General features: G+C 37.5%; 1 protein-coding gene across 2 annotated transcripts; it reads right to left on the bottom strand.

Moving 5' to 3' along the window:
* Positions 1-5,128: 5,128 nt before the first annotated feature.
* LOC102231029 (gonadotropin subunit beta-2) lies at positions 5,129-11,211 on the bottom strand. Of its 2 annotated transcripts, none has more exons than XM_005816155.3 (4): positions 11,141-11,211; positions 10,768-10,859; positions 7,442-7,563; positions 5,129-5,635 (listed from the first exon to the last, which is right to left on the bottom strand). In XM_005816155.3, exons 2-4 carry the CDS (start codon positions 10,856-10,858, stop codon positions 5,402-5,404), a joined length of 447 nt encoding a protein of 148 aa, XP_005816212.1. In that variant the 5' UTR covers position 10,859; positions 11,141-11,211; the 3' UTR covers positions 5,129-5,401. The 2 variants fall into 2 exon arrangements, with proteins under 2 accessions (XP_005816212.1, XP_014330851.1); XM_014475365.2 differs by having other exon boundaries at positions 7,442-7,560.
* Between the last annotated feature and the right edge of the window lie 1,744 nt (positions 11,212-12,955).

The following is a 12,955-nucleotide window of genomic DNA, read 5'->3' as shown; positions in this document are numbered from 1 at the left end:
CCAAAAAATCGTTTTCTCAGCGAGAGAAGTGAAAAAGTGAACATATATGGAATTTTCAGCACTACACTCAACTTTCAGCCTTCTTGCTTGTGGAACAGCATAGAAATGCGAGATGCCGTAGTCTGGTGGTTTGAGCTGGACCCAAGTCTAAATTTTGAGTTCATGAGTTTTGAAGTAGAGACCAAAAAAGCGTTTCCAGCGAGCGAAGTTAAAAGTGCCATATATGAATTTTCAGCCCCCTACCACTCAATTTTCAGCTTATAGCTGGGAACAGCATAAGAACTGCCTCGATGCAGTAGTCGGTGGTTTGAAGCTTGAACCAAGTCTAAATTTTGAGTTTCCTGAGTTTTGTATTTAGCGACCAAAAAAGCGTTTTCTCAGCGAGAGAAGTGAAAAAGTGGACAATATATGAATTTTCAGCACTACACTCAATTTTCAGCCTTATTAGCTGTGGAACAGCATAGAAATGCCGAGATGCAGTAGTTCTGGTGGTTTGAAGCTTGTACCAAGTCTAAATTTTGAGTTTCATGAGTTTTGAATGTAAGAGACCAAAAAAGCGTTTTCTCAGCGAGAGAAGTGAAAAAGTGACAATATATGAATTTTCAGCACTACACTCAATTTTCAGCCTTATTAGCTGTGGAACAGCATAGAAATGCCGAGATGCAGTAGTTCTGGTGGTTTGAAGCTGGAACCAAGTCTAAATTTTGAGTTTCATGAGTTTTGAATGTAAGAGACCAAAAAAGCGTTTTCTCAGCGAGAGAAGTGAAAAAGTGACAATATATGAATTTTCAGCACTACACTCAATTTTCAGCCTTATTAGCTGTGGAACAGCATAGAAATGCCGAGATGCAGTAGTTCTGGTGGTTTGAAGCTGGAACCAAGTCTAAATTTTGAGTTTCATGAGTTTTGAATGTAAGAGACCAAAAAAGCGTTTTCTCAGCGAGAGAAGTGAAAAAGTGACAATATATGAATTTTCAGCACTACACTCAATTTTCAGCCTTATTAGCTGTGGAACAGCATAGAAATGCCGAGATGCAGTAGTTCTGGTGGTTTGAAGCTGGAACCAAGTCTAAATTTTGAGTTTCATGAGTTTTGAATGTAAGAGACCAAAAAAGCGTTTTCTCAGCGAGAGAAGTGAAAAAGTGACAATATATGAATTTTCAGCACTACACTCAATTTTCAGCCTTATTAGCTGTGGAACAGCATAGAAATGCCGAGATGCAGTAGTTCTGGTGGTTTGAAGCTGGAACCAAGTCTAAATTTTGAGTTTCATGAGTTTTGAATGTAAGAGACCAAAAAAGCGTTTTCTCAGCGAGAGAAGTGAAAAAGTGACAATATATGAATTTTCAGCACTACACTCAATTTTCAGCCTTATTAGCTGTGGAACAGCATAGAAATGCCGAGATGCAGTAGTTCTGGTGGTTTGAAGCTGGAACCAAGTCTAAATTTTGAGTTTCATGAGTTTTGAATGTAAGAGACCAAAAAAGCGTTTTCTCAGCGAGAGAAGTGAAAAAGTGACAATATATGAATTTTCAGCACTACACTCAATTTTCAGCCTTATTAGCTGTGGAACAGCATAGAAATGCCGAGATGCAGTAGTTCTGGTGGTTTGAAGCTGGAACCAAGTCTAAATTTTGAGTTTCATGAGTTTTGAATGTAAGAGACCAAAAAAGCGTTTTCTCAGCGAGAGAAGTGAAAAAGTGACAATATATGAATTTTCAGCACTACACTCAATTTTCAGCCTTATTAGCTGTGGAACAGCATAGAAATGCCGAGATGCAGTAGTTCTGGTGGTTTGAAGCTGGAACCAAGTCTAAATTTTGAGTTTCATGAGTTTTGAATGTAAGAGACCAAAAAAGCGTTTTCTCAGCGAGAGAAGTGAAAAAGTGACAATATATGAATTTTCAGCACTACACTCAATTTTCAGCCTTATTAGCTGTGGAACAGCATAGAAATGCCGAGATGCAGTAGTTCTGGTGGTTTGAAGCTGGAACCAAGTCTAAATTTTGAGTTTCATGAGTTTTGAATGTAAGAGACCAAAAAAGCGTTTTCTCAGCGAGAGAAGTGAAAAAGTGACAATATATGAATTTTCAGCACTACACTCAATTTTCAGCCTTATTAGCTGTGGAACAGCATAGAAATGCCGAGATGCAGTAGTTCTGGTGGTTTGAAGCTGGAACCAAGTCTAAATTTTGAGTTTCATGAGTTTTGAATGTAAGAGACCAAAAAAGCGTTTTCTCAGCGAGAGAAGTGAAAAAGTGACAATATATGAATTTTCAGCACTACACTCAATTTTCAGCCTTATTAGCTGTGGAACAGCATAGAAATGCCGAGATGCAGTAGTTCTGGTGGTTTGAAGCTGGAACCAAGTCTAAATTTTGAGTTTCATGAGTTTTGAATGTAAGAGACCAAAAAAGCGTTTTCTCAGCGAGAGAAGTGAAAAAGTGACAATATATGAATTTTCAGCACTACACTCAATTTTCAGCCTTATTAGCTGTGGAACAGCATAGAAATGCCGAGATGCAGTAGTTCTGGTGGTTTGAAGCTGGAACCAAGTCTAAATTTTGAGTTTCATGAGTTTTGAATGTAAGAGACCAAAAAAGCGTTTTCTCAGCGAGAGAAGTGAAAAAGTGACAATATATGAATTTTCAGCACTACACTCAATTTTCAGCCTTATTAGCTGTGGAACAGCATAGAAATGCCGAGATGCAGTAGTTCTGGTGGTTTGAAGCTGGAACCAAGTCTAAATTTTGAGTTTCATGAGTTTTGAATGTAAGAGACCAAAAAAGCGTTTTCTCAGCGAGAGAAGTGAAAAAGTGACAATATATGAATTTTCAGCACTACACTCAATTTTCAGCCTTATTAGCTGTGGAACAGCATAGAAATGCCGAGATGCAGTAGTTCTGGTGGTTTGAAGCTGGAACCAAGTCTAAATTTTGAGTTTCATGAGTTTTGAATGTAAGAGACCAAAAAAGCGTTTTCTCAGCGAGAGAAGTGAAAAAGTGACAATATATGAATTTTCAGCACTACACTCAATTTTCAGCCTTATTAGCTGTGGAACAGCATAGAAATGCCGAGATGCAGTAGTTCTGGTGGTTTGAAGCTGGAACCAAGTCTAAATTTTGAGTTTCATGAGTTTTGAATGTAAGAGACCAAAAAAGCGTTTTCTCAGCGAGAGAAGTGAAAAAGTGACAATATATGAATTTTCAGCACTACACTCAATTTTCAGCCTTATTAGCTGTGGAACAGCATAGAAATGCCGAGATGCAGTAGTTCTGGTGGTTTGAAGCTGGAACCAAGTCTAAATTTTGAGTTTCATGAGTTTTGAATGTAAGAGACCAAAAAAGCGTTTTCTCAGCGAGAGAAGTGAAAAAGTGACAATATATGAATTTTCAGCACTACACTCAATTTTCAGCCTTATTAGCTGTGGAACAGCATAGAAATGCCGAGATGCAGTAGTTCTGGTGGTTTGAAGCTGGAACCAAGTCTAAATTTTGAGTTTCATGAGTTTTGAATGTAAGAGACCAAAAAAGCGTTTTCTCAGCGAGAGAAGTGAAAAAGTGACAATATATGAATTTTCAGCACTACACTCAATTTTCAGCCTTATTAGCTGTGGAACAGCATAGAAATGCCGAGATGCAGTAGTTCTGGTGGTTTGAAGCTGGAACCAAGTCTAAATTTTGAGTTTCATGAGTTTTGAATGTAAGAGACCAAAAAAGCGTTTTCTCAGCGAGAGAAGTGAAAAAGTGACAATATATGAATTTTCAGCACTACACTCAATTTTCAGCCTTATTAGCTGTGGAACAGCATAGAAATGCCGAGATGCAGTAGTTCTGGTGGTTTGAAGCTGGAACCAAGTCTAAATTTTGAGTTTCATGAGTTTTGAATGTAAGAGACCAAAAAAGCGTTTTCTCAGCGAGAGAAGTGAAAAAGTGACAATATATGAATTTTCAGCACTACACTCAATTTTCAGCCTTATTAGCTGTGGAACAGCATAGAAATGCCGAGATGCAGTAGTTCTGGTGGTTTGAAGCTGGAACCAAGTCTAAATTTTGAGTTTCATGAGTTTTGAATGTAAGAGACCAAAAAAGCGTTTTCTCAGCGAGAGAAGTGAAAAAGTGACAATATATGAATTTTCAGCACTACACTCAATTTTCAGCCTTATTAGCTGTGGAACAGCATAGAAATGCCGAGATGCAGTAGTTCTGGTGGTTTGAAGCTGGAACCAAGTCTAAATTTTGAGTTTCATGAGTTTTGAATGTAAGAGACCAAAAAAGCGTTTTCTCAGCGAGAGAAGTGAAAAAGTGACAATATATGAATTTTCAGCACTACACTCAATTTTCAGCCTTATTAGCTGTGGAACAGCATAGAAATGCCGAGATGCAGTAGTTCTGGTGGTTTGAAGCTGGAACCAAGTCTAAATTTTGAGTTTCATGAGTTTTGAATGTAAGAGACCAAAAAAGCGTTTTCTCAGCGAGAGAAGTGAAAAAGTGACAATATATGAATTTTCAGCACTACACTCAATTTTCAGCCTTATTAGCTGTGGAACAGCATAAAAATGCCGAGATGCAGTAGTTCTGGTGGTTTGAAGCTGGAACCAAGTCTAAATTTTGAGTTTTATGAGTTTTGAATGTAAGAGACCAAAAAAGCGTTTTCTCAGCGAGAGAAGTGAAAAAGTGACAATATATGAATTTTCAGCACTACACTCAATTTTCAGCCTTATTAGCTGTGGAACAGCATAGAAATGCCGAGATGCAGTAGTTCTGGTGGTTTGAAGCTGGAACCAAGTCTAAATTTTGAGTTTCATGAGTTTTGAATGTTGGAGTGTCAGTGGGAATGCTGTGGCTCAGTGGGAATGATTCTGAAAACCAGAAGGTTGTGAGTTTGATCCAGGTTTCATATTTTCAAGAGTTGAGCTGCAGTTTTTACTGATCAGAAATGATGAGAAAATTATTAAATCTTCACTGTGATCTCTTCTTGAACCTGAAATCATCAAGCCTTTGATAAAATGGGTTACACAATGTAACTTATACTTACATTGTATAAGTTTATTCATGTTAAATAGATTTTGCAGAGTGAGTTAAGTTTCAACTTTGTCAAGTAATGCAGCAATGCAAGCCTGTTGTAATTTTTTATTTGGAATGGCAACATTTACATTTACGCTGTGTTTTTTTTTCTCCAAAAAAAAAAACAGGAATCATTGGGCTGAAGGTGATTGTATGCTTTGGTAGTTGCTTGAATGCATTTGTAAGTCTAGAACTATTCCATACTTTTTCTATTTAACTTTTAGCTTGAGAAGTTTTTTCTTGAATTCATTTCTCTGCAATCTGCCGTTTCTGAGCTAAACAACATACAAATTATATACACAATAATGTCAAGCGTAGGCAGTTATTATGCAAGATTAGTGGTAAAATGGGATGTCGTTGATGCAGAAGTCAGGCTGCAGGCTCTCAAAGGTGCAGTCAGACGTGGCCATGGCACAGCCGCCACAGTGGCACCTCAAAGCAACTGGGTAGGTGACGACAGGGTCAACGCCAGGCAAACAATCAGGAAACTCAAATGTCTTGTAGTACAATTCCCCATATGTGCACACATGCTGATACGCTTTGCTAAACAGTATCTTCATGTTGGGATCCTGGAAAAAAGCAAACGGAAAAACAGGTTCATGTGCTAAACTGAGACTTTCAAAAACGGTTCATGGAAAGTTGGTGGAAGTGACAGCCCAGTTTAAGTCAACTCAAACCAATACAAAAATCTCTCTTACTGAAGACTATTTGTCTATGACCATCTCATGATGGTCCTGACATGCTAACAGTTTGATTTCCAGGGAGCAGAGAAGATCCTTCACAGTAGCATGGCCTGAATGACACAATCAGCTGTTGGCAAGCACCTCTAATCTAAATCATTCTCTTTTGCTCCTCTTTTAATCATTACCTATAGGCCGTACCTATTGATTTCTGCCCTTCATTTGTAAAAGCTCCATTTCAATTATTCTAAGATTTGGGTCATAATCTACTTCTGTTGGTAATAGTTTCTAAAAACAATACAGTACCTAGTTGTCATGGTTTTGCATTATAGCAACTGTCCGACAATAGAAAACAATCACTAGCTGCTTTTCCATTAACCATAGAATTGCACAAATTGAAATTACAAACATCAATTTTCTTAATGGAAACACGTCAAGTCCGAAAAAACTCACATTTTGGTAAAAAGTGCAAAGATTTTCGCCCTGTTGTAACGCATATGCAGCTGTTGCCATGTTTTACATCACCAAACTAAACTGCCTACTCTAAAAGCATTTTGAGCTACATCTCATGATTATAAATGACATGTAAGTTTAAAAAAAACGTTCTAAATCATAGAAAACGTCAGAAAGCCCACACTGAAACTGAAAGACAGCTTCAAATGATGTTTGAATTTATATTGTACCAGCAGATGGATTATTATCTGCAGCATCTTTACACAGTTGAATAAAATGATTCACTCTCCACTGATAGCAAAATGTTTTCTCAATATCACCTGAGATAAAATTAGTGGTTATGAAAGAAAAGCAGGACGTATTTAGCATGAATAATAGTTGCTAACCAGCTACAATTGAGAGAAACTCCCTACAGGAGAGAGATGGGTGGAAGGCACAGGTTCTGACTGACTGATAAGATATGAAAGGAGAATTGTATGTGTTAAGTTTCACTTCTTCTTCCTTCTTCTCTCTTCTCTAACCCACTGATCTCTGATACTGATTTTCTAAATAAAATATCTAAAGACAAATGCACATTTCTCTGTTTGATTAAGTGTATCTCTCTTTATGAAAACGATAAAGAATTTTCCTAAACAATTTCTAGTCTGAATTTTCTGTATTTATTACTAACAGCTGTTGCATATACAACTATCATTAATAATATAATGGTATAATGAATCTGCATGCACCTCAGAAAGTACACAGTTTCACCCCTGAACCAGTTTATATTAGACACAGTATGTTTTCAATAATAAGAAAAATGTTCAACTTTATAAATAAACACTCTACCAAGTAGTGAACTACTTCTGCCAAGTTTGATAAACATACATTCTTAACTTGTGTAAATTAAAGTTGGGGAAAAACAATAAAACATAATTCTTGTTTTTACAAAATAACCTAAGATGTATGTTTTATCATCATTTCATTCTGTAAGTAGATTGGTATAATTAAAAATCCCCAAAGCTAACAATGTATGCAAAGTTCTGAAATGAAATAGAAAACTGGATTTCAGTTTATTGTCTCAGAAAGAATGGAGCCCTCTTTTATTTCTTGGTTTACCCAACCTGTACCAAATTAAGATGAAATATTTTCATGGATCTCCTTCAAGACCACAACAGTCTCTCCAAACAGTAAATGAGCAGGCTTGACACTCTTCTATTTCATTTCAATTTCTAGTTTTTTGTTTTGAACGTCACCACCCACCTTGGTGGTGCAGTATCCACTGCAGATGGTCGTTTCCACTCTGTGACAGCGAGAGCAGCCTTTCTTCTCCAGAGATATTGTCTGGTTGATGAGCTGGCAGCGTGGAAGCTGGAAGGCTGCTGCTAACAGAAAAAATGTCACTCACTCACTCATCACAGATTCCTGTTTGTGCTTTTTTCACCAAATGACATTAAACGATTGTTTAACGACTGTAGGTAACGTCTGTTGTTCTAGAAATCTTCATATCAGAATACCCAGGAATGTTTTGGCCACCTTGATCCAAAACATTCCTCCAAATGCAATGAGAATCTTTAGGACTAGATTTGGAGTTTAATTTTTCTGGAGATTTACTCCTTAGTAATTTCAAATCATCTTCTCATTAGATTTAAAAAATAAATCTAAAGGTGAACTTTAAGTGTTTTTTTTCTCACTTTGACTTATAATAGCATAATCAATGTTAACGAATATATGGTTGTCTTTATCTTCAGTCCTTTGAATTCACAGTAACATCCATTATCATAGTGAATCTGATTGGCCAGAAATTAACTTCAGCTGTCCTGGTGGGATTTTACTACATGTTACAGTAACCTGAATTCTCTGTGTCACCACGTTAATCCTTTTATCTAAAGCAGACCAGCCGAGCACAAATTTACAAAATCTTGAGGGAGAATGAGTGATAGTCTGATGACAATGCACAAAAGTATGTTTGACACAAAACAAACAAACAAGCAAACAAAAAACAATGACAAACAGACCACAACACCCACTGTGTAACATGGTGGTGGTTGCATCATAATGTGGAGTTAGATCATGATGCAGCCGGTCAGTTTTTGATTCTAGTGAGTTGTATGCAAATCAATTAAAGAATAACATCATAAAAGGAAAATCAAAGTTCTGGAATGTCCTAAGCTGTCTTACAAAACAAAAATTCAGGCAGCTCTGACTGAAGACACTGTTTTTCTATGTCATCATTAAAACCAACATCATTATTGCATTGAACCTGAGTCGTCCACTTCCATCCTCCCCATTCTACAACCGCACTTCATCACAGAAGGACCCAACCAAACAGAGGTGAGGATTGCAATTTCTAAGGACCAGATTTATGGATACAGACAAGAGAGGTGGATCCAGCAGCAGTTGGAGATGGCCCAGAAGGATTTATATGAGGATATTGAGATCTTGCCTTTTCCATTGCTGCTGGAGGAACAAGGACTGGAGTCAGATTATGATCAGCTGAAGAACGTGTTGCTCACCCCTCAACAGGATTATTTCACCCCTTCAACAATCACTATGACGGCTTCCACTGACGTTAAGCCGGTGCATCAGTACATCATTTTTGATTTAGTTTCAGAAGAGGATTTTTGTCCACTCTGTGAACAGTTTACAAATTACTCTTTTATGTTCAAAACAGTTTTCGAGTTCTACGACTCATTCATTCAGAGAAAACAATCCACCACACCCACAGCCGCCTCGTCTTCATCTGCTCCAGCTTCCACATCTCTTGCAGTTAAGGTCTCAGTGTCTCCTGCTGAAGTAGCAGCACTTGCCGCCCCAGTAAGTGGGTTCTCTGGCCCTTCTCCCAGTGACTCCTTGGCTCCTTCCAGTGACTCCCCGGCTCCTCCCGCCGGCCCCTTTGAGCCCTCTGCCGGTCGCAGCCAGTCTTCCTTCCAAGGTCCTAGCGCCTCCATCGTCGCCGCCTTCCAAGGCCCAAGCTCCTCCATGGGTCTGCCTCCTGTGCCACGCCGTCCTCAGGCCATCCACCTCCAGCGCCACAGCTGGTCTCCATACCCGCTTCCATGGGTCCGCATCCTTCATCGCCGCCCGCCGGACTTCTTGCGGCAGGCCCCACCCTGACCCACTTATTTGAGACTGAGTTTATTTTGTTTTGTTTTCCTTGTGTTTTTTCTTGAACTCTGGCCCCCCATTCGGCGCCCCTCCGCCCACCCTGGTTGGGTTGTTTTGTGTTTTTGGATTTTTCTTTTTTGGGGCGTCTGGTAGCCAGCCTTGGAGGGGAGTACTGTAAGGATTTGGTTTTTCTGTGTATTAATTAAGGTTTCTGTGTTCAGTTGAGTCTCTGTGTTGTCCCGTCTACCCCTTGATTGCTCTCAGCTCTGTCTTGTGTTTTCTGATTACCCCTTGTGTATTTAATCCCACCTGTGTTCTCTGCTCCTTGTCGGGTCCTTGTATATGCTGTCATTTGTCATGTCAGCCTGTGCCTCCACAGTGCCTGATTTTTTGTTATTCCAATTGTTACTAGTTCTGAGCTACTAACCTTCTGCTCACCTGTGCTGCCTGGATTTTTGTATTTTGTATGTCATCATTAAAACAATCATCATTATTGCATTGAACCTGGGTCCTTCGCTTTGTAATAGAAAATTTCATTTATAGCCTTATTTCATTTTTGATGGAACTGATGATACTTTTTTAAATCATTTATTTACTCATTAATCTGCTGTGTTTTGTAATTTCTGCAATATGTGTTTTTTTTCCATTAAAGAAGTTTCCAGATAATGTTTAGATGTTTCCACAGCTGTGATAACAGAAGAGATCTGAAGACAGTAAAATGCTTGATCTGGAAATTGTCTTAAAGGACTGACATGTGTGAAAATGTAGTTGTACCCTTGATTGACCCTGTCCCCATGAGTAACTGACAAAGAAGAATTAGAAGTTTCTCCTGCTCTCTTTCCTGCCATAAAACATCCCCTCCAAGAGGTGAGGGATAGTTCATGAGGTGGGGGTAAAGATTGCATCTGTGGTCCATTTGGAAATAGAGATCAGACTTTGGGTGGGTCTCTGCCTTGCTGTGACTATGGAATGATGTGATGTGTGTAATTCAGGGCTCTTCTCCTGACTGCGCTCAGTGAGGGGTTTTCGAACGCTTTTGCTTTCGAATAAAGAAACTTAAAGACAAAGATTAATCGTTCTCTACTTATTGAAACACATTATCATTCCTTAATAAAAAAATTCTATAACAGCTTCAATAATTTTGAATTTGAATGTGGACAGATAGCCTTACAGTCTCAGAGATTTTGAGAACTTTGGTAGAGTGAACAAATATTATCTAGATATGGGAGGATGATAGACTCCCATTAAATAAGACTGTATGTTGGAAATGAATAAAAATTGTTGAGAAGACGTTAGTCTAAGGGTGTGAAAATGTTGCAAGATATCTATGTCTGACAGTGCAGCTGATACAGAAAGCTCTTCTGGTGTTCTCACTAAAACCAGGAAGATAAAAACATCATTAAGCTAAATAATTTGTTGAAATATCTCAGTATAATGTTCTTGTTGTCTAAAACTAGTATTATAATTATTATAAAGATTACCTGTTGGGGCCAAGGACCAAATGAATAAAGAGGTTCCCAGGAACAAACACACCATCAGTGAGAACTTCACTCTCTTATCCTGAGCCATCATCCTGAAAGAAAAAAATAAAGTGAGGATTTATTTTTTAGTTATTTTTTTTACCATCTCATTTTAAGTATTGAGCAATGTCTTATTAAAATATTAATGTATATTTTTGATCCTTTACTTTCTGGAAGTACTGGGTTTGGTAACAGATGTACAAATAATTTAAAACACAGTCCATAACCTCATCATAAAATGAAACTTGGCATCCTCTTTTTACCACTTCTTCACATTGTGAATTAATAGACATTAATGTAAATTGCCCAGCTAAGAATAGCAGCACAGACTTACCTCCTGGGTGTCTTCAGGCAGTGTGATGGGGAAAACAATCCTGATCTGATTTTATACAGCAGAGATGAGCTTATCGGATCAACTCTGATTTCCTGATTTTGGTACAAGGATGGAACATTTTTAAAACCATTGTTCATCCCAGGGATCAACCTCTCATTGAATCATTTCTACATCCTGGTACACCAAGTATCAGGATTAAGAACTGGGCCTCTCTCAAGGTCACTGGGACTGTAGCAGAGCCCCTAGGGCTTCAGATCAACCTGATGTTGATATGAAACAACTTAGGAAAATTAAGTTAAATGACGCCAAGCTATGAATTTAAACTAACTTGTTAGTAAACTAACAAGAGTTTGGCTTTTTATACCAGATATGCATCTAAAAACTTTTATGTCTTTGAAAAGCTGATTTATTTCAGCAGTTTAATTGAAAAAGAGGGTAGAGTTCCCAAAAGTTTTAGTCAAGAGTAGCATTACTTCAACATAATTTTACTCAAGTAAAAGTAAAATGTATCCATTCAAGAAACTACTTAAGTAAGAGTAAAATAGTTGGTATAAAGGCTACTTAAGAAATGAGTAGCTGATCCAAACATGAATCATTTAATCTTTAAAAACCATCAGGCAGACCAAAATATAAAACTATGTGGAGATCTTGGATTTTTAAGGACTAAAATGAAAATAAATCACTTAAAACACATAACCAAAAAAAAAAAATCAGGCAAAATATATATTTTTTCAAAATCAGTTTCCTTCAAAATAAAATTGATGAAACTGTCGTCTGGCATGTCAGAGGCCCTTACCTAAAATTAAGTAGGAATTCTCAAAAGAAACATAAGTCCACTAAATCCTATGGCACAAACGTTGGCCTCTTAATTGTATTTGTTAATCTGTTGACATCATATGTTGATTCTTGCTCCATTTGGGATAGCAATTAAGTTTTCCTAATTTTCACCCAGGCGGACCGGATTCGACTACAGGTATGGGAATTAAAATTTTCCGTTTCAGTTTACCCTGATCACATTCTATAACAAACGTGCATGAGATAAACTGATTTTATAGTATTAATCATGATTTCGTAAACTTTCAAAACATTACACAACTGCTACTTTCGCTGCGATAATAAATGATGTTATGTTAGAAAAGAACAGGATGTAGACAGTATTGGTAATGGTTAATCACCTGGCGAGTTAATCCTCTTTTATCTTGAAACGATCTCCCTGACATGCTTCCCGTTTGGCTTTGTAAACTTTAGATTTTGATCCTCTTGTTTAGAGCATCCTGACTGGATGAGTGCGGAATTGGTTTTAAATAACACGTTACATGTTACAGGTTCGTTAAACCTTCCGCCTGAGGTTCGTCTTTATTACAAAAAATAATGTCTATGCGGGTGAATGAAAAAAATACATATTTTCTGTATTCATTAGATATTACAGAGCTATTGTGCTCATACTTAGAATAGTAATATTAAATAAAAATGTCAATTTTTGTGTTTAGGATTGTATGTAAACAGAAGAGTAAATTGAGAGAGAACATTTTATTTTATTGTCCAGGATTCAAACGCATTTTTTACATTTATATGAAATACACATTTATTCCATTACATCTAATATTGTTTCAGTTTTATAAACACCTTGAATCGGCCAAAGAGGCAATCAAATAAACATTAACTAGTAGTTGTTTATTAAAATTACAGAAGATATCACAGATTTGTACGTGAACAATAACAGAAACAGAGCGTGACGTATCGGAAGTGGTGACCGTCCGACGCTGTTTACCAGTCGGGTCCGGAAAGAAGTATTCTCTGTACTTGTTGTTCGAC

The sequence above is a fragment of the Xiphophorus maculatus genome, chromosome 22 (assembly GCF_002775205.1).
Source record: "Xiphophorus maculatus strain JP 163 A chromosome 22, X_maculatus-5.0-male, whole genome shotgun sequence".
Taxonomy (NCBI): Eukaryota; Metazoa; Chordata; class Actinopteri; order Cyprinodontiformes; family Poeciliidae; genus Xiphophorus; species Xiphophorus maculatus.
This window is presented reverse-complemented; position numbering and strand designations above follow the sequence as displayed.